At 44.3% G+C, this 22,442-nt stretch overlaps 1 protein-coding gene across 2 annotated transcripts; it reads left to right on the top strand.

Annotated features, from left to right (window-relative positions):
* LOC102179512 (zinc finger protein OZF) lies at window positions 7,756-15,520 on the top strand. 2 transcript variants are annotated; one of them, XM_013971714.2, is made up of 5 exons: window positions 7,756-8,009; window positions 8,550-8,727; window positions 11,028-11,066; window positions 11,942-12,068; window positions 13,322-15,520. In XM_013971714.2, exons 2-5 carry the CDS (start codon window positions 8,653-8,655, stop codon window positions 14,794-14,796), a joined length of 1,716 nt encoding a protein of 571 aa, XP_013827168.2. In that variant the 5' UTR covers window positions 7,756-8,009; window positions 8,550-8,652; the 3' UTR covers window positions 14,797-15,520. The 2 variants fall into 2 exon arrangements, with proteins under 2 accessions (XP_013827168.2, XP_005693080.2); XM_005693023.3 differs by lacking the exon at window positions 8,550-8,727.

Here is a 22,442-nt window from a genome sequence, read left to right on the forward strand (position 1 = left end):
CCTCCACTAGCTTTGTTCGTAGTGATGCTTTCTAAGGCCCACTTGACTTCACTTTCCAAGATGTCTGGCTCTAGATGAGTGATCACATCATCATGATTATCTGGGTCGTGAAGATCTTTTTTGTACAGTTCTTCCGTGTATTCTTGCCACTTCGTCTTAATATCTTCTGCTTCTGTTAGGTCCAGACTATTTCTGTCCTTTTTCGAACCCATCTTTGCATGAAATGTTCCCTTGGTATCTCTAATGTTCTTGAAGAGATCTCTAGTCTTTCCCATTCTGTTGTTTTCCTCGATTTCTTTGCATTGATTGCTGAAGAAGGCTTTCTTATCTCTTCTTGCTATTCTTTGGAACTCTGCATTCAGATGCTTGTATCTTTCCTTTTCTCCTTTGCTTTTCGCCTCTCTTCTTTTCACAGCTATTTGTAAGGCCTCCCCAGGCAGCCATTTTGCTTTTTTGCATTTCTTTTCCATGGGGATGGTCTTGACCCCTGTCTCCTGTACAATGTCACGAACCTCATTCCATAGTTCATCAGGCACTCTTAGCTATCAGATCCAGGCCCTTAAATCTATTTCTCACTTCCACTGTATAATCATAAGGGATTTGATTTAGGTCATACCCGAATGGTCTAGCGGTTTCCCCTACTTTCTTCAATGTAAGTCTGAATTTGGCAATAAGGAGTTCATGATCTGAGCCACAGTCAGCTCCTGGGTCTTGTTTTTGTTGACTGTATAGAGCTTCTCCATCTTTGGCTGCAAAGAATATAATCAATCTGATTTCGGTGTTGACCATCTGGTGATGTCCATGTGTAGAGTCTTGTCTTGTGTTGTTGGAAGAGGGTGTTTGCTATGACCAGTGCATTTTCTTGGCTAAACTCTATTAGTCTTTGCCCTGCTTCATTCCACATTCCAAGGCAGAGTGATGAGGCTGTGGCTTCCGGAACTAGCTTCCCTTCTTGTCCTCCCTTGTGACCTAGTGACATTCCAGTGCACCAATGAAGTCCCCTCATGACATTTGCCTGTAGCCCCTCTGGGTACAACAATAATGCTGGTTGTCTAGAGGCCCTCTTTGTCTCTGGGCTTTCCTCCTACTAAGTTAAGCAGGCTCCCAGGATAGCATGTCTGTGAGAGCTCAGCTGCTTCAGCCATGTCTGACTCTTGTGACCCCATGGACTGCAGCCCATCAGGCTCCTCTGTCCATGGAATTCTCTAGATAGAATACTGGAGTGGGTTGCCATTTATTTCTCCAGAAGATCCTCCCCACCCAGGGTTCCAACCTGAGTCTTCTGTTGTCTCCTGAGTTGCAGGCAGATTCCTTACCCACTGAGCCCTCAGGGAAGCCCACAAAGAAACTACAGGGGACTGAAAATAACTGTGCATGTGAAGTTAGGACAAGTTATAAACAGTCAGATGCCAAAAAACCCAACACCCAGGAATGGCTTCTGAGGTGTCTGGAGCAAAAGCAGGGCGCTATGCACGAGCCCTGCCGGAAGTGCCACCAAGGGCGTGGGCAGACGACCTAAACTAGCTTCAAACGGATCGGGGCAGATACAATTAAAAAAAACAACAAAAAGAAAGAGACATCGAAAAAGAGCAATGTACTAACTGTTACTTCCTCCTAGGACATTGGCTGCCATGATCACAGTCTGAGCATGTGTGAAATGGGGCAACTTATCCCCAATTCCCTGGTGATCCAGTATTTAAGAATCCACTTGCCAATGCAGGGAACATGGGTGCGATCCCTGGTCTGAGAAAATTCCACGTGGGCAAGGCAACTGCGCCAGGCCCCGCAGCTACTGAGCCTGTGCAGCTACTGAAGGGAGTGCCCAGAACCTGTGCTCCACCTGTGCTTTCACTAAGCGCAGGGTGAAAAAGCTGGCTGAAAACTCAACATTCAAAACGCATCCAGTCCCGTCACTTCATGGCAAATAGATGGGGAAACAATGGAAACGGTGAGAGCCTTTATTTTCTTGGTCTCCAAAATCACTGCAGATAGTGACTACAGCCATGAAATTAAAAGACACTTGCTCCTTGGAAAAAAAAGCTATGCTCAAACTAGACAGCACATTATAAAGCAGAGACATTACTTTACCAACAAAGCTCTGGTATAGCCAAAGCTATGGTTTTTCCAGTAGTCATGTATGGATGTGAGAGTCGGACCATAAAAAAGGCTAAGCGCTGGAGAATTGATGCTTTTGAACTGTGGTGCTGGAGAAGACTCTTGAGAGTCCCTTGGACAGCAAGGAGATCCAATCAGTACCTCATAAAGGAAATCAGTTCTGAATATTCATTGGAAGGACTGATGCTGAAGCTGAAACACCAATACTTTGGCCACTGATGAGAACTGACTCACTGGAAAAGACCCTGGTACTGGGAAAGACTGAAGGCAGGAGAAGGGGCAAAAGAGGTTGAGATGATTATGAGTCTGTTTACCTCAGATTGGGACTTGAACCCACGTGGCTGGGACTCAAACCCAGCCAAAACCTTGCTTGAGATTCAAACCCTTGTGGCTGGGACTCAAACCCAGCCAAAACCCACAGTAGCTGGTTTCAGGACCTAATGAAGCTCAGGTCCTTGATGTCTCATGACAGAAAGAATTCAGTGATGACCAAGTGATAGGTAAGAAGTGGATTTATTTAGATTCAGAGAGAAGCACACTCCACAGACAGAGTATGGGCCATCACTGAGGGCTAGTGTGGCCCTGAAATGTGGCGTGGTTAGTTTTTATAGGCTTGATAATTTTACATGTTAATGAGTAGGGGGATTATTCCAACTGTTTTTGGGAAGGGGTGGAGATTTCCAGGATTTGGGCCACCACTCACTCCTTGGTCTTTTGACGGCGCCTTGGACCTCTCATGGCACCTCTGGGTGTGTCATTTCACTTACTAACTGAGGATCAAGGTCTAGTCTTGTCTGAAATCTCGGTCCCATTTGATTCTTTTTTTTTAATTTTTATTTTTACTTTATTTTACTTTACAATACTGTATTGGTTTTGCCATACATTGACATGAATCCACCACGGGTGTACATGCGTTCCCAAACATGAAACCCCCTCCCACCTCCCTCCCCATAACATCTCTCTGGGTCATCCCCGTGCACCAGCCCCAAGCATGCTGTATCCTGCATCTGACATAGCCGGTTTATGTTATGAGCTCCCTGGTGGCTCAGACGGTAAAGCGTCTGCCTGCAATGAGGGAGACCCAGGTTCGATCCCTGGGTCGGGAAGATCCCCTGGAGAAGGAAATGGCAATCCACTCCAGCACTCTTGCCTGGAAAATCCCATGGACGGAGGAGCCTGTTAGGCTACAGTCCATGGGGTCACAAAGAGTCAGATCAGACACATTTATGTTGTGTCCTTGGGCTATGTCATTCTTTAAAAATTTGTGCCCTGCCTGCCCCTTTCCCTCCTGTTACAGTTGGATGGCATCACCGACTTGATGGACATGAGTTTGAGCAAGCTGTGGGAGTCGATGCTGGACAGGGAAGACTGGCGTGCTGCAGTCCATGGGGTCGCAAAGAATTGGACAGGACTGAGTGACTGAACTGAACTGTGACTGTAGCCCATCAGGCTCCTCTGTCCATGGGATTCTCCAGGCAAAAGTACTGGAATGGGTTGCCATTTCCTTCTCCAGGGGATCTTCCCCACCCAGGGATTAAACCTAGGTCTCCCTGGTGGTGCAGAGGTTAAAGCGTCTGCCTGCAATGTGGGAGACCTGGGTTCGATCCCTGGGTCAGGAAGATCCCCTGGAGAAGGAAATGGCAACCCACTCCAGTATTCTTTCCTGGAGAATCCCATGAACGGAGGAGCTTGGTGGGCTACAGTCCACGGGTTGCAAAGAGTCGGACACTACTGAGCAACTTCACATTCACTTTTTCACTTTCACTTTCTCCCTCATTGCAGGCAGATTCTTTACCATCTGAATCACCAGGGAAGGCAGATGGTAAATGCATTTGAAGCTGTTGTTCCTCCGTCTCTGGCAAATGCTCTTGGCAAGTGCCAATTTGTAGTTGACATCAGCGAGGAATGAGGAAAAATGTGCAGCCAAGGAGAGAGCTTTGGGTTGTCCACATGGCATAGAGGTTCTTACCAAATAAGACTAGGAGTTTAGAGTCTTCCGTCACAACCCAGTCATGTTCTTTAAGGTCATTAATGGCTTGAGAGCCAGAGGCAGCCAGTTGATCTTGAGGTTTTACATGAGATTGAAAGCAACAGTTAGAAATAGACATGGAAAAACAGACTGGTTCCAAATAGGAAAAGGAGTATATCAAGACTGTATATTGTCACCTTACTTATTTAATTTATATGCAGAGTACATCATGAGAAACACTGGGCTGGATGAAGCACAAGCTGGAATCAAGATTGCTGGGAGAAATATCAATAACCTCAAGACGCCTACTCCTTGGAAGAAAAGTTATGACCAACCTAGATAGTATATTCAAAAGCAGAGACATTACTTTGCCGACTAAGGTCCATCTAGTCAAGGCTATGGTTTTTCCTGTGGTCATGTATGGATGTGAGAGTTGGACTGTGAAGAAGGCTGAGCACCGAAGAATTGATGCGTTTGAACTGTGGTGTTGGAGAAGACTCTTGAGGGTCCCTGGGACTGCAAGGAGATCCAACCAGTCCACCCTAAAGGACATCAGTCCTGGGTGTTCATTTGAAGAACTGATGTTGAAGCTGAAACTCCAGTACTTTGACTACCTAATGTGAAGAGCTGATTCATTTGAAAAGACCCTGATGCTGGGAAAGATTGAGGGCAGGAGGAGAAGGGAACGACAGAGAATGAGATGGTTGGATGGCATCACCGACGCAATGGACATGCGTTTGGGTGGACTCCGGGAGTTGGTGATGGACAGGGAGGCCTGGTGTGCTGTGGTTCATGGGGTCACAAAGAGTCAGACATGACTGAGTGACTGAACTGATACTGAAATCTATTGCACTGGGAAAGGTGGAGAGAGTCCCAGTCTTGAATCACTGAGGCTTCCTGAGGGATGAATTCTATGCTGCCTTCTATTGGTAGGGCTCTGTGGCCTCTCAACCTAATGAAATTTAGTTGATAGAGGTCTCTGACTTGACAATCATTTGTAAGTGAATTTAAAGTATAATATGTGAACCAATGCAACCAAATACAGCAATCAAGAATATCGTTTATCTAGGATTTCCTTGGTTTTCCAGTGGTTAAGACTCTGTGCTCCCAGTACAGAGGGCAAGGGTTTGATCTTTGGTTGGAGCTGGGATCCTGCATACAGGGCAATTAGGCAAAAAAAAAAAAAAAAAAAAAAAAAAGGGCGGGGGGAGATTAACATTGGGCTCCCTGGAGTAGGGCATGGCATCCCACTCCAGTATTCTTGCCTGGAGAATCCCACAGACAGAGGAGCCTGGCAGGCTACAGTCCATGGGGTTGCAAAGAGTCAGACATGACTGAGTGACTAACACTAACATGGAGCTGGTTAGTTAACTAATTAACTAAAATGCTAATTTCATAGTTTGTTTTGATCCACATGATCAAAGGCTTTGGCATAGTCAATAAAGCAGAAGTAGATGGTTTTCTGGAACTCTCTTGCTTTTTCAACGATCCAGCGGATGTTGGCAATTTGATCTCTGGTTCCTCTGCCTTTTCTAAATCCAGCTTGAACATCTGCAAGTTCAGGGTTCATGTACTGTTGAAGCCTGGCTTGGAGAACTTTGAGCATTACTTTGCTAGCATGTGAGATGAGTACAACTGTGCGGTAGTTTGAGCATTCATTGGCATTGCTTTTCTTTGGGATTGGAATGAAAATTTTCCTTTTCCAGTCCTGTGGCCACTGGTTTATTCTTGACCTCTGGTTTCTTGACTATGCCAAAGTCTTTGACTGTGTAGATCACAACACACTGTGAAAAATTCTTAAAGAGACGGGAATACCAGACCACCTGACATGCCTTCTGCAAAACCTATATGCAGGTTAAGAAGAGTTAGAACAGGACATGGAACAACAGAATGGTTCCAAAATCGGAAAGGAGTATGTCAAAGCTGTATGTTGTTACCCTCCTTATTTAACTTATATGCAGAGTACACCATGAGAAATGCTGGACTGGATGAAGCACAGACTGAAATCAAGATTACTGCGAGAAATATCAATAACCTCAGATATGCAGATGACAGCACCCTTATGGAGAAAAGTGAAGAACTAAAGAGACTCTTGAAAGTGAAAGAGGAGAGTGAAAAATTTGGCTTAAAACTCAATGTTCAGAAAACTAAGATCATGGCATCTGGTCCCATCACTCCATGGCAAATAGATGGGGAAACAGTGACAGACTTTATTTTGGGGGGGCTCCAAAATCACGGCAGATGGTGACTGCAGCATGGAATTAGAAGATGTTTCCTCCTTGGAAGAAAAGTTATGACCGACCTAGACAGCATATTAAAAAGCAAAGACATTACTTTGCCAATAACGGTCCGTCTAGTCAAAGCTATGGTTTTTCCAGTAGTCATGTATGAATGAGAGAGTTGGACTATAAAGAAAGCTGAGAACTTTCTTTGAAGAATTGATGCTTTTGAGCTGTGGTATTGAAGAACACTCTCTAGAGTCCCTTGGACTGCAAGGATATCCAACCAGTCCATTCTAAGGGAAATCAGTCCTGAATATTCATTGGAAGGACTGATGTTGAAATTGAAACTCCAATACTTTGGCGACCTGATACGAAGAGCTGATTCATTTGAAAAGACCCTGATACTGGGAAAGATTGAAGATGATAGGAGAAGGGGTCGACAAAGGATGAGATGGTTGGATGGCATCACTGGCTCGATGGACATGGGTTTGAGCAAGCTCTGGAAGTTAGTGATGGACAGGGAAGCCTAGTGTGCTGCAGTCCATGGTGTTGCAAAGAGTCGGACAGGACTGAGTGACTGAACTGAACTGAACATGTTAATTAGTGCACCTCTTGCCCCTCCCCACCAGGTAAAACTATGAACTTTGACCTGGTCCAAAGGGTAAATATTCCAAGGACTCAGAAAGAATGCCTAAAACTTGCCACAACAAAGGGCTTACATCTTCCTCTAGTGATGGCCTTGGCACTCAACCCTGTTCTACACTGTTTGGCTACCATACTCTAGCTTCTGAGTCCAGCTGCAATTAAAATGCTTTGTGACACAAACCTCTCTTTGCCTTAAAAGCTCCCTGACGTTTATTCCCTATCAGGACACCTTTAGTGCGGCTATTTGAATATGTGTTCGCAATTGTAACTCTCTGATCCTGTGTAAACGTGTAGTTAGGTCCACAGCACCCGTTACAGACTTTATTATCTGATCATATGGTTTTTCTGTTAGCCAGTAATGAAATACACCGAGATATTTTGTTGCATATAATTCCCTTTAAATTTTTTCCCTTCAAATCATACTGACTTGATTTTACTTGCAAATTTCTCAAGATTTTCATAAAAAGCAATAAAAACTGAGGACTGCGGCTACTCTCAGTCTTTTCACAAGGGAAACGCTTGTTTGCTAAACCTGTATTAACTTCTAGCTAAGAAATATGGTAGTTAAATCAGAATTTTGTAAAGACTATACCTAAAGGCTTTCTTGGGTCTACTTTTTAACTTGTACTTTCGTCAGAACATGGTAAGGCGAGAGCCGGAGGGTTCTGTAACTCAAACCGGAAGCGAGGGAACTACACTACCCAGAAGACCACGCGCCGGTCAGCCTTGTTCTCCGCACCAATGAAGCCCCCAAACTCGGGCTCTTCCGGGATTGCGAAATAGTAGGGGGTGGGACTTCCGGCGTCTTTCTGATGGCGGTCGTTTGACGGCTTTTGCTGCCGACAGCAAAACCTGAGACTCTAAATAACTGGTGCAGCCGGCCTTAGAGAAACTGGGAAGAACCCAAGGGGCGCCGTCCACAGTGCACAGGAGTGAGCGGATTTCAGGACACTTCCAGGATTTTCGGCCCAAGTCTTCGCCATTATCTCGCGCGTCTGCTGGCACCACTGCGCCCGCAGGGTCCTATGGCAACCGACGCGCTGCAGGACCCGGCCCAGGTGACAGTTCGTCTCCGGATCCTCGAGCCCCCATGAGGGTCTCCTGCTCACAGCGCCGCGGCTTAGGCCCGTCTGCAGAACTTTAGGCGTGCGTGTGTGGCGGTCCCATTTCTGACATGCTGTGTGCTGAGGTGTGGTGTTAAAGGCCGTGGGCCCGATCCTTGGAGGCGCACACGAGCCGGAGCATTTGGGAAACTTGGGGTTGGAGTCCTCTCCGCAGGGACAGGGCATATAAAGAGGAGTCAATCGTCTGGGTCAGCTGGGCCGACAGCATTCTGGGAGGCATGGAGGGTTGCGGATAAATTAGGAAGACGTTTGAGTTTTAAATATTTCAAAGCCAGCCCCGAGGAGTACAGACTGGGGAGGAGAAGATGAGAGTGGAGGCGGGGAGACCTGGGGGAGGCTTCTGAGTTAGAATCTGAAGAGTAAGATGTTTTATGGACGAGAGTGGTGGGTATGGAAGTTGCTGACCTGAAACAAATAGCCTGCCCTGTATTTCGCACACAAAAATAGGCTTAAAAATTTTTTTTTTATTTTCAGGACCATTCGGGGAATTGCAATTGGGGTGTGTGACTATGGGGGAGCTAACACTTTTATAGAGATTACAAAAGAAGTTAAAAGGGCTGTAGGCACCAAAGAGCCCATGGCTTTTCATTGGCTGAGTCCTTTCCAGGAAAGAGGAGACTCTTCTTCCTCTGGAATACCATTCTTGTCTCAGGTCAGTGAGGGCTCCCTCTTCTGGTGTGCCAACTCTAATTAAGGTTTCTGTTTATTAATTTTTTTTTTCCAAAGGAATGTAACAGGTAATATTCCTAATAAGCCTTACAGGTAATTGGCACGATTGGCTGGTGAAGTAAATGTGGCTCTGAGCTAAAGACAGAGTAAAGGACAGTAAAGGTTTTCTTTACGACCAGAGACCACACTGATGTGAGAAGTCAGTTTTAGGGAGAGAAGAAAAGTTGAATTTGAGACATGCTATTTCTGAGATTCCAAAATTGAGGTAATGTAGGGGCTGGTAGAATCTATAGTCTGGAATTGAGGGAGGAGGTCACTGGCTCAAGGATGTGCTTGTGGTGACACCTAAGTCGGGATCTCAAATTTAGGTGGGAAAATCTTTTTACTTTTCTGTGAAAGAGGACCTGAGATGAAAGAAGCTCGAGGGCAGAGTGGGTAGGACTGCTGCCTGAAAATGGGAGGGTCCTGAGGCTCTAGGGCTTTCTAAGAAAGCAAGGGTGGGTATAAGGAGTAAAGAGCTTTGGCTGGGAAGGAGGTGGAGAAGGAGGGGTGAGGTTGTGTACATTGACTGTGATGAATACTCAGCCAGATGACTGTCTATTCCTTTTGGAGCCACAAAAATTGGGCGATGCTGACCAGTCAGTCAATCTTAGGTTCAGTCAAGGGCATAGGTGCCTCAGCTTTTCCGGGAAACTATAAGGTTAAAAATATATGGATTTAACAAGTTAATCTTGTATAAGCAAGTACTCACTGTTTAAAATGAGAATGAATATCTGTGCTATAATAATATACATATGTTTAGGTTTTATCTTGGGCTCCTTGGAATTTCCTAGCTTTAGGACTGTTCTTTGTTAAAACTTGCCCCTGTTTCGCACAGGAGTTTATTTATAATTGAGGTGACTTAGAATTGGACTGGTCACCAGGAAATAAGGGGAATAGAAGGCTAAATTCTCAGCCCCACGTGGAAGTTCCCAAGAATCAGAGGGGAACTGGAGATTATGTATAAAAATTGCTGAGGAATGAAATTCAGGGAGCCTCAAGATTGCCGAACACCTTGAAATGATGGAAGTCCTGGGAGGGTGGCATGTACTGACAGGGCCTGAAACCCCCTTCTGCCCTCCACCCCCACTACCTAGACCTAGACATCCCTGCCATTGGGCTGTTCTAAGTTGTATCCATTATGGTAAGCCAGAAGTGAGAAAAGTGTTTTCCTAACTTTCATAGGTTATTTGATCAAATTAGCAATACTGACAGGTTCAGGGGAATTCCTGGATTTGTAGCCAGTTTGACTGAAGTACTGGTAGCCTCGGGGCCAGGGATTGGAACTGGCTTCTCAGAAGAGGGCAGTTTATGGGACTGAGCTCTTAAACCTATGGTCATGTATTTTAGGGAGTATAATAATGAGTGAATTCTGTCATGAAATCAAATAATTGGTGGTGGAAAAGAGATACTTTGTCTCAGAAAGCCTTGAAAGATATGTAAGGAAATCCTGATTAAAAAAAAAAAAAATTTATAGAAATCTTCAGTTCAGTTCAGTCGCTGAGTTGTGTCCAACTCTTTGTGACCCCATGAATTGCAGCACGCCAGGCCTCCCTGTCCATCACCAACTCCCGGAGTTCACTCAGACTTACGTCCATCGAGTCCGTGATGCCATCCAGCCATCTCATCCTCTGTCGTCCCCTTCTCCTCCTGCCCCCAATCCCTCCCAGCATCAGAGTCTTTTCCAATGAGTCAACTCTTCGCATGAGGTGTCCGAAGTACTGGAGCTTCAGCTTTAGCATCATTCCTTCCAAAGAAATCCCAGGGCTGATCTCCTTCAGAGTGGACTGGTTGGATCTCCTTGCAGTCCAAGGGACTCTCAAGAGTCTTCTCCAACACCACAGTTCAAAAGCATCAATTCTTGAGCGCTCAGCCTTCTTCACAGTCCAACTCTCACATCCATACATGACCACAGGAAAAACCATAGCCTTGACTAGCCGGACCTTAATCCTGTGTTATGTCATAGTGAATCTTAGTCTGGGAGAGGTTAATAATGCATTTGATGTTTACACAACATTAGGAGATAGACCTCTTAAGTGTTGCCCTTTTACACCTGAAGACACTGAAATTCAAGGAGGTTGAGTCTTTATTAAAGGCTATCTGAGTTGTCAGGTTATAGCTGTGAGGTCAGAGGTCAGCCTGAGGTGACTCATCTGCAGGAAAGGGAAAGGAGGACACAGTTCCGCCTTTGCATCCTCACCAAGATGACCCTGATCTCAGATCCTCCCCTCCCTCTTTTCACAGGTTCCCATGGTAGCAGCAACTTTTATGGTCCCTGGACAGGTAAGTGGAAGAAGCCTCAGTACATCTCCTGACGTCATCCCACCCCTGGTATTGACACACAGATACAGGAGGCAGTCATCCTGGGGTTGTTGGGCTTTAGTTCTGGCCCTGGGGTCACCTCAGGCACAGGACCCGTGAAGTGGTACTGAGGTGGTCTCCTGTATCCACTGGAGAAGGTGAGGTGGTGAGATGTTCCTGGGACAGGAGCCAGCCTGTCCGTGTGCCTGGAGGTGAGACCAAGTGGGGCGTGTCCAGCAAACTGCAGGACCCAGGACGTGGGTGGAGGAAGACAGAGCAGAGCCTTTCCTGGGGTGGCAGCCTGAGGAGCTGGATGATTTTCTGCTGTGCAGGGTGAGAGACAGTCGTCTGACGTGACACCACGACGTGACACCACGACGTCTGCCTTCAGGTGAGAGTAGGGACACTGTATCTGAGACGAGAAGTGAGAAGTGGGAGTGACGGGACTTCCTTGGTGGTCCAGGGGCCAAGACTCTGTGCTCCCAATGTAGGGGGCCCAGGGTTCGATCCCTGGTCAGGGAACTAGATCCCACATGCCACAAATAAGAGCTGGTGCAGCCAACAAAAAGTAGGAGTGATGAGCAGGACTGTCCAGAATTAGGTATCCTCATGCTGAGTCTGAGATGTGGCAGGGGTGCCTCACGGGAGGTGTCAGGTGTACAACTAGACACACATCTGGAGATCAGGTGGGGGCAGGGTCCAGGTGTGAAGACACTCCTGAGCAGGTGGACAGCAGGTGGACCATGTCAGATTCCAGACCCTGAGGTCACAGTGTTGGTGCCATGAAGCCTGGGGGGGTTGGGGGGAGTGTTTTTGGTTACAGAGGCCGCTGTGAACTCGTGTCCCCCTCCTGACAGGGCCATGTGACCTTTGAGGACGTGGCGGTGTCCTTCTCCCAGGAGGAGTGGGGGCTCCTCGGTGAGGCTCAGAGACTCCTGTACTATGATGTCATGCTGGAGAACCTGTCCCTGATAGCCTCCCTGGGTAAGAACTGCGTCTGCACACACCGCTCGTGCTGGGCTCGGCCCTTCTCTCTGCTTGGCTCACTCCAGCCTTCCCAGCCTGGGCCATGGACACTGCTTCCTTCCCTGGCTTCCTGGCATTTGAGCTTTGTGCCCCAACCTGTGCATGTCTAGTCCTGTAGCACATGCCCTGAAGCCTTTCACAGAAGAGTTTGGTCTCGGAGCCTTGTTAACTGTCCACTTCCAGTTTGCGTTGCCATCGCTTGTGTATTGACTCTTGTGCTGGGTGGAAAATCGATGTCACAGGTTTTAACCCTTTCTGTATGCACTGCTTGTCTCAGGAATTAGAGACGTGGTCAGCATTTATGGTCAACACTAGGTTATTTTCGGAAGAATATATATATATATATATATATATTTTTTTTTTTTTTTTTTCTGAAGTCTGTCATTGGTTGATTGACCCTGGGCCAGTGTCTTTCTCATAATGGCCCCATTTTCTCTTCAGGCCTTTGATCTAGTAAGTTTCACAGTCACCCAACCTGACCTGGGGATGGAGGTGGCCCTGGGTCCCTGATGAGGTAGACACTTCTCTAGTCATTGGAAGAGGGTTACTGGATACTGGGCCCGGTGAGCAGGGGCTGTAGGACTGCACATTATAGGTCATTTCTAATCCTACAGGGAAATGTCCTTTGCTCGCTGGTGTTTTAGTGCCCAGATTCATCCTGGTCACTCTCCTTTCTTTCTTTTCTTCCCTGTTTGGACACTTGGCCCACTTATCCTTTCACTGTGACTTCTCACTGCTCTGTCTTCTGCCTTAGTGTCCTCCACATCTGCCCTTTCCCTCTCTCTTTGAAATGTTCTCCCATATTATGTGTTCAGTATATCGTAGATGTTTAATGTGGTTTTAAAGTTGCATGTTTTCTTGTATGGTATTTGAACACCAGGCAAACAGATATAATTGCATTTTCCTGGATTAGGACACATGTCAGTTCTACAGAGCTGACACTTGTCTCCACCAGAAAACCCTGCTGACTGCCACTGGCCAAGGACTGAGTTGTTCCAGGGTCTCCTCCTGGCACAGCTCCATATCCCGTGTTCTCCTTGGTTTGAAACATTTCTATTTTTGTGACCACCAGGGGCTAAGAAATGCATAGTATCCCCTTCTACTGCTTGACCCTTCCTCCCTTGTTTTGAACACAAACCCATGGGCTCATTCCTACATGTATCCTTCCCCACCAGAGTCTCCATACTTACCAGCATTTTTTATGGTTTCAGGGTGTTGGCGTGGAGGAGAAACCGAAGAGGCCGGTTCTGAACAATGTGTTTCTGCAGAACAAGTGACACGAGACAGGAATCCACGGGTGGACTCATCTATCCTGAAGGCTGTCACTTCCACTGACGTGTGTGCTCTGGTGGAGAAAACCCTGCCCTCTTCTGGGGCTTCTGGGAAAATGCCCACTTCTCACTTGCAGCAGTGCCAGACACAGCTAAGTGGAGAGAAACGTCTCAGGAAGGACGAGAATGGGGCCTTGCTCGTGACAAGCTGCAAGATCTTTGTACCTGACACTGTGTTCACATGTGGAGAGGTTGAGGAGGATTTCCTCGGTAGCCTTGGCTTTCTCCAGCACCAGCCCTCCCACGATGGAGAGCATCCACGCAGAAGCAGGCAGAGCAGGGGAGCCTCTCACCCTGGGCAAGGGCATTACAAATGCAGCGAATGTGGCAAAGCCTTCAGTAAGAAGTACAAATTCACAGAGCACCTGAGAGTTCACACCGGAGAAAAGCCATATAAGTGCAATGATTGCGGGAAATTCTTTAGACTCCGGGGGGGTCTCTCTCATCATCGGAGAGTTCACACAGGAGAAAAGCCTTTCGATTGCAGTAAATGTGGGAAAGTCTTCATCTACAAATGTAAGCTTGTTCAGCACCAAAGAGTCCACACTGGAGAAAGACCCTATGAGTGTCAGGAATGTGGGAAAGCTTATGCCCGCAAGGATTCACTTGTCCAGCACCAAAAAGTCCACACTGGAGAGAAACCTCATAAGTGCAGTGAATGTGGGAAGCTCTTCCTGTACAGAAATAAACTCCTTGTGCACCAGAGAATACACACTGGAGAAAAGCCTTTTAAGTGCACTGAATGTGGGAAGTCCTTTAGTTATAAAACAAGTCTTATTATCCACCAGAGAACTCACACTGGAGAAAGGCCTTATATGTGTGGTGAGTGTGGGAAAGCTTATGTCAACAAAAAGAGTCTTATTGTCCACCAGAGAATCCACAGTGGAGAAAAAGTTTATGCCTGTAAGAAATGTGGGAATTTGTTTATGAGCAGCTTTGCCCTCAACAAACACCAGAATGTTCACACTTCACAGAGGCGTTATGAGTGCAGTGAATGTGGGAAAGGGTTCAAGAGGAAAATCACACTCGATGAGCACCAGAGAATCCACACTGGAGAAAGACCCTATGTGTGCAATGAATGTGGGAAAGCCTTCAAGCTGAAGAACACACTAATTAGCCACCAAAACGTCCACACTAGAGCAAAGCCTTTCCAGTGCAGTGAATGTGGGAAGCCCTACAGTAACAAAACAAGTCTAATTGTCCACCAGAGGATCCACACTGGAGTGAAGCCCTTTCAGTGCAATGAGTGTGGGAAGCCTTACAGTTACAAAACAAGTCTAATTGTCCACCAGAGAACCCACAGTGGAGAAAGGCCTTATGCGTGTAGTTCTTTGTACACAGCTTCAAGGTCATGATCGTGTGTGTGTGTGTGTGTGTGTGTGTGCGCGCGTGCACTCAGTCGCTCTATCATGTCCAACTCTTTGCAACCCTGTGAACTATAGCCTGCCAGGCTCCTCTGTCCATGGGACTCTCCAGGCAAGACTATTGGATTGGGTTGCCATTTCCTACTCCATGGGATCTTCCAGCCCAAAGGACTGAACCCATGCCTCTTGTATTGGCAGGCAGACTCTTTACCACTGCGCCACCAATGGTCACACTGGAGAAATGCCTTCTGGACTCATGCTTTCCTTCACTTGAGTTAATATCTAGTAGCACAACTCCTCATCATAGAGTAAGTGAATGTTACACTCATGTAGGTCAGTCCAACTCTTCTGAAAGTGGTGGTGTCCTTTTATAGTCTCATCAGAAGCACCATAAGCCAAGATCCTGTCCTTTACATTCTTACTTGGTATGTTCAGGCTTTCCCGATTTAGTGACACCATAGTTGCATACTGGGACCAAGTGATTTTAATTTGCATTTCTCTAATGATGTGATGCCAAGTGGTCTTCCATGTGTTGATTTCCAACCACATATCATTCTTGACATTTCTGTTCATATAACTTGTTCTAATTAGTGAGTTTTGACATTTTGTCATTGCTTACTGATTAAGGTACTCTAATGGAAATACCTAGCAATACAGTCTTCCAGAATTGGTTTTCTCTTTTCAATCACTTATCCAGAGAAAAAGTTTTTAATTTTACTGTAGTCTAATTTGTTATTCTCTTTACTTTTTCCCTTGCTTCCTCCTGTAACTTTTATGGTTTGGGGTTTTTACTGACGTAAGGGAATTATTTTCAGTTAATTGTGGAGATTATTTTTTAAAATATGGACACCCAATTCCTGCCATGATAGTGATTTAAAGATTACACCTTTCCCCTGAATTGCTTTAGTACTTTATTGAAGGTGAATCATGTATGTATGTTTATTTTGGGAATTTCTGTTCTGTTGCATTTACCTACTTTAGTTATGCCAGTATTTTCATGTATTGACTAATTTGTTTTCATAATATGTCTTGAAATCAAAGTTGTGTACTCCCTTGACTTCCTTTTTTTTTTTCTTCAAAGTCTTCATAGTCATTCTTGGATCTTTGCTTTTCATATGAAGTTTAGAATCCACCTTCTAGTTTATACAGTACAAAAATCCTACTAGGAGTTTGACTGGGATTGCATTGGTTTGTTTTTATTTTTGATTTTTGGCCATGCTATGTGGCTTACAGGATCTAGAGTCCCTCAACCGAGGCAATGGCAGTGAAAACACAAAGAGTTCTAGCCAGTGGACCACCAGGACATTTCCTTAATTTTCAGTTTAGGAAGAAATACTGAGTGTCCCAATCCATAAACATGATAAGTCTCCTTTTATTTAGATCTTAATTTTTGTTAACAGTGTTTTTAGATTTCTTTTTATTGGTCTTGCATATGTGTTTTCTAAATCTGGTAATACTATGAATGGGAATTAAATTTCTTTTCCTTTGTGAATTGTTCAGTGCTAGTACACCGAGAGAGATCTCAAACTGCAGATAGAAGCAATCCTTCTTAATCATTTTATAAATAACATCTACAAAAAGTTATAAATACTGTATTTTTGAACCATTATTAAAATATTCCTATTAGCATAAAAGAAGGACAGCTGCTCATTGTTCTCAATTCAGCATTATCCTGGAGTTCCAATTTCATTAAAAGGCAAAATAAAAATATGAAGCAATTGGAAAGGAGGAAATAAACCATCTATAGTATGTCCTTAGTTTTCATCTTCACTAGTAGTCCAAATACGGACACTTAATGACTGGACTCATCATAAATTCCTTATTTTTTTTTTTTTTAATCACCCATTTGCTGCCCTTACTTCCTTAGGAACCATCACCTTCTATGACACTATGCAACTTAAATAGAAGAACGGCTTATTGTATTTTTCTATCAAATACTAAGTTCCAGCAGGGAAATATGTATTTAAATGTTGTGCACTGACATATTCCATATTCCTAGAAACATGTCTGAAACTCCTAGGATATATATTAATGTCTCGAAATATAGAACAAATTGAAGATACATACTTATTCATTTATACACCTGTGGATATACTTTCTAACTGTCCTCACTCTGCTTTTTCCTTCAGTTTCCCTGCCCTCAGTGCTGAGTTATGGGAAGAAATCATGTTTTGCAAAAAGCCTTTAAATCAATTTAAAAATCCCCAGTAGGCATTTTCCTTCCCTCACTGAATAGAACTCAGGGTTTTTTTTCCCCATACATTCCCGTGGGATTTTGATTATTTCAAAAACCAGTTTCCCGTCATCACTTTCTTCCACTCCTGACAGATATCTGTCACATGGAGCATTTTCCATAGTTCTTGGTAGTTACACAGCCCCAAACATTTTTCAGAGTTTGTCTCCAGGCCCTACACAAACAACTGCTGGTGCACTTACAGGTGGTCACTTTGCCAGGGCCAGATGACATCATAGGGTCTAAACCTTTATCTCAGCCTTACGTGTCCTCACTGCAGATGCACAGAGGTTGCCACGGCAGCCCTTGTCCTGGAAGCAAACACATTGGGTAAGTACCTCTTCATTTCAGGTAAGTATCTCTCCATTTCAGGTATCTGATTCTTAGAAGACGTTTATCTCAGGAAACCCAAGATTAACTGTTCTTTAAATTTTACTTACTGACATTAGGACAATAAAAAAAACCCACCTTAGATAGATCATATCTATGGATACATATAGATACAGACAGACAAGAACAAACCCATAAAAACAGGAAAGGCATTTGCTGAGGAAACCAGAGGCAAGTTGCTCCTCATCAAGGTGCTTCAGGAATGCCTGACACCTCCCCCCTCTCTTCTAGATAAGGTGACAGTGAAAATGTTAGTTGTTCACTTGTGTCTGACTCTGCAATCCTAAGGCTGTAGCCTGCCAGACTCCTCTCCTTGGGATTCTCCAGGCAACAATACTGAAGTTGCCATTCCCTTCTCCAGGGGAATCTTCCTGATTCAGGAATCAAACCCAAGTCTTCTGAATTGTAGGCAGATTACTGAGTCATGAGGGAAGCCGTCAAGATGAGGCAGGTTGTAAGTAATAAGATAAAGATGAGCTCCCGGTCTAGGTCAACACCTAGGTTCCGTGTGCATATGGGCTTAGTTGCTTTAGTCGTGTCCAACTCTTTATGACCCCATGGACGGTAGCTCACCAGGCTCCTCTGTCCATGGGATCCTCCAGGCAAGAATACTGGAGTGTGTTTCCATGCCTTCCTCCAGGGTGTCTTCCCGACCAGGACTGAACCCACGTCTCCTGCACTGCAGGCAGAATTTTACTACCGAGCCATCTGGGAAGTCCTAGGGTCTGTGTAGTCTCTGTTGATTGGGGCATGTTACGGAGCCTTTAGTGATGTGTGTCGACGTTTCTAGCCTTAGTGGAAGCTGTTCATTGCATCTCAAGTACTTGGATATTCTCTTTCTCATAGTAATCAACACTCTATCCTCTTGGGGCCTCAGCTTCCACTTCTATCATCTATCCATCATCTACCTATACATCTATTTTCTATTTATATGCACGCATGCTCAGTTGCTCAGTCGTGTCCAACACTGTTGCGGCCCCATGGACTGTAGCCTGCCAGGCTCCTTCTGTCCTTCAGATTCTCCAAGCAAGAATACCTATGAGTGGTTTGCCATTTCCTTCTCCAGGGGATCTTCACCCAGCAATTGAAGCCTGGTCTCGTGCATTGGCAGGCGGGTTCTTTACCACTGAACCACCTAGGAAACCGACTTAAGTATCTATCACGTATTTATCTCCATCATTGGCCGTACTCTGGTTTCATCTCAGTAACATCCCATCTATAATTTTTTTAAACAGAAAACCTGGGACCAGACATTTTGGAAGAATGGCATCACCCTACACTCAATGAGAAGGGGGCATTTAGTTTAGAACCTTTGTGTCTCCACAGAACCTGTATGATCAGGGGAAGTTATCAGTCATTACTGCCTGTGACTCCCTGGGGGTCATTAAGAGTGGAGCGATCCATAACCTCAGCAATGTCACAGTTGTCAGACTCAGGCTTATGCAAATGCCCTGATTTCCACAGTAAATTCTACAGACATGTCTTTGTTATTTAACTTCATTTTGGGACTCTTACCAAGATTCCTGGTTCTTTCCTTTGTCCCTTATTTTGCTTTGTTTTCTACTTTTGTGACTTATTTTCATCACACTGGTTTTATTTCCTACAACCTTAAGTAGTAGTATAAAACTCAGGTTTACTGTGAATATTTTGAAGAAACCACTTGAGTATAAACTGAATAATGAGATTGATATACTGCACTCTTCCCTCACCAAGTCCCCAACCCAGGAAGGAACACTGCTCAAAACTGGTGAGGATCCTTCCAGACACAAATGACAACTTCACACAAATGTTCAGTAAGATCTGAGGACAGCCCCTGCTTGACAGTGCGGAGTGGACTTCTCCTATGTGTTCCCTGTCACACATCCTCACTGATGTCCAGCTGCCCATAGTCCCTGCTAGTGAGATGATGCTTTCACCAGTCAGGAGTCGTGTCCTTACAGGTTCATATATGTTTATCAAGCTTGAGTTTTCTTTTATAAAATCATGAATAACTTGAGTTACATAATCTATGGTGATGAGAATAATGAAAATACACCTGCAAAGTAATAAATGTAGATGTTACTTCTTTTAATCCAAAATCAAAGAGTATGACTTAAAAAGTTGACATAAAGATGTTGATTCAAGGACTTCGCTGGTGGTGCAGTATTATCAGGATCCGCCTGCCAATTCAGGGGACACAGGTTTGATGCCTAGTTTGGGAGGATTTCACATGTTGAGGGATCACTAAGCCTGTGTGCCGCAACAACTAAGCCGGAGCTCTAGAGCCTGTGAGTTGCAACTACTGAGTCAGAGCGCTACAACTACTGAAGCCCATATGCCCCAGAGCTCCTGCTCTTCAAGAAAAGAAGCCCAGGCACCACCACTAGAGTAAATTATCAATCTTTAAAAAGGGGTTGATTCAAATGAAAGAAAGCACAGAGTCCTAATCACTGGGGCACGAGGGAATTCCTCCTCCCTTGGATTTTTTAATTGAAATACTTATGGTGAAAATCAGTGATTCACATGCAGAAATCCTGTGTGTATTTTACCCAGTTTCCCTAACAGGAAGACTATATTATGATAGCTCAACAATGATACTGACTTTGATACGATCACCTGAACTTATTCAGATCCCCCTAGTTAATTTGTACTCAAGTGTGTGTATGTTTATTTCTCAGGGTTTCGATTTTTATTTCTTGGCCACATCACATGGCATGTAGGATCTTAAGTTCCCTGACCAGGGATGAAACCAGTGCCCTCTACAGTGAGACTCAGTCTTAACCGCTGGACTTCGGGGAAGTCCCTCCTCCAGGGTTTAAAGCCACGTTTCTTTGTCCTAGATGTGCCAGCAACATAACATACAGCCTCTCTCACTTGTTCTTCAGTTTTACTATTGATTCTATGGATTTTTAAACTCTATTTTGATTGAATGCTGTTGAAACATTATAGAAAACACTTAAATTTCTACAAACTAAAACTATAACATAAGAAAATGTGATAACTTACATTCCTGTCTTTCCAAACTGTTAAATCTCTGTCCCTATATATTTTTACTTCTACATGACTCAAAAAACATGGTATACTTTGTACACTGTTCTAGACTATAGCTTTTCATTTAAGAATGACCCTGGAGACTCTCCTGGCAGCACAGTGGTTCAGATGTTACACTGCCACTGCAGGGGGCACAGGTTCAAACGCTGGCTGGTGAACGAAGATCCCCTAGGCCATGCAGCATGGCCCAAAAAAAAAAAAAAAAAAAACAAACTACAAATAAGTGATATCCTCCTGAATTTGTCTTTCTGTGCCTGACTTATTTCACTGAGCATAATACTCTCCAAGTCTATCCATGTTGTTGTGAATGGAAATTTTTCATCGTTATTGATGGCTGGACAGTATTCACTTTCACTTTCTGTATTCCACTGTATATATATATATATATTTTTTTGGTAGATCCCATACAATTTTCTCCATAGGTCAATTTTCAGTTCAGTCACTCAGTCGTCTCCAACTCTTTGCTGACCCCATGAACTGCAGCATGCCAGGCCTCCCTGTCCATCACCAACTCTCAGAGTCTACCCAATCTCATCTCCATTGGGTCGCTGATGGCATCAAACCATCTCATCCTCTGTCATCCCCTTCTCCTCCTGCCCTCGATCTTTCCCAGCATCAGGGTCTTTTCAAATGAGTCAGCTCTTTGCATCAGGTGGCCAAAGTATTAGTGTTTCAGCTTCAACATCAGTCCTTCCAATGAACACTCAGGACTGATTTCCTTTAGGATGGACTGGTTGCATTTCCTTGCAGTCCAAGGGACTCTCAAGAGTCTTCTCCAACACCACAGTTCAAAAGCATCAATTCTTTGGCACTCAGCTTTCTTTATACTCCAACTCTCACATCCATACATGACTACTGGGAAAACCATAGCCTTGACTAGACAGACCTTTGTTGACAAAGTAATGTCTCTGCTTTTTAATATGCTGTCTAGGTTGGTCATAACTTTTCTTCCAAGGAGTAAGTGTCTTTTAATTTCATGGAGGCAGTCACCATCTGCAGTGATTTTGGAGCCCCCAAAATAAAGTCAGCCACTGTTTCCCCATCTATTTGCCATGAAGTGATGGGACCAGATGCCATGATCTTCATTTTATGAATGTTCAGCTTTAAGCCAACCTTTTCACTCTCCTCTTTCAGTTTCATGAAGAGGCTCATTAGTTCCTCACTTTCTGCCATAAGGGTGGTGTCATCTGCATGTCTGAGGTTACTGATATTTCTCCTGGTAATCTTGATTCCAGCTTGTGCTTCTTCCAGCCCAGCTAGATCAATTAGATCAATTTTATTTCACCCTTAACAAGGAGTAATTTTATTTCTTTTTATTGCCTCGTTATGGTGACTATAACCTCCACCTCAATATTAAATAGATGTCTAGTTTTGCTAAAATTTTCAGTATGCTACTGAATCCAAGTCTTGTTTAATTTGCCTCACTTTTCTACTTTCTTTTTTCCCCCCTACTTTCTTAAGGGACAATATTCCATTAAGTTGAGGTCATATCTTTTGAATATGTATTTGATCTATGAATTTAAAAATTATAAATAAAAAATATAGGTGCTTAGTCCATGAAAAAGTTTTACAGCAAAAGATAGACTGGTGTTTGAATAACATCTAGATGTCATACACCCTAGTCAAGTTGAATATACAATTAATCATCACAAGTCCACCTCTTGTCAATTTGGCACCCACAGAAACTCAAACCATTCCTAACCTCCAAATAAAGACAACAAGGTCATACTTCCACCTATCATGATACAACTATCCTATGTACGACAGAAAATACACTAACATTTTCTAAAGAAAGGATGCAGATTCCTTGGGTGATGGTCACTCTTCTGCTGGATATCCTATAACCAAATACTATGATATACAGGGACTTCCCTGGTGGTCCAGTGGTTAAGACTTCACCTTCCAGTGATGTGGGTTCAATCCATGGTCAGGAAGTTAAGATTTCACATGCCTAGTGGCCAAAATACCAAAGCATAAAACAGAA

The sequence above is a fragment of the Capra hircus genome, chromosome 18 (assembly GCF_001704415.2).
Source record: "Capra hircus breed San Clemente chromosome 18, ASM170441v1, whole genome shotgun sequence".
Lineage (NCBI taxonomy): Eukaryota > Metazoa > Chordata > Mammalia > Artiodactyla > Bovidae > Capra > Capra hircus.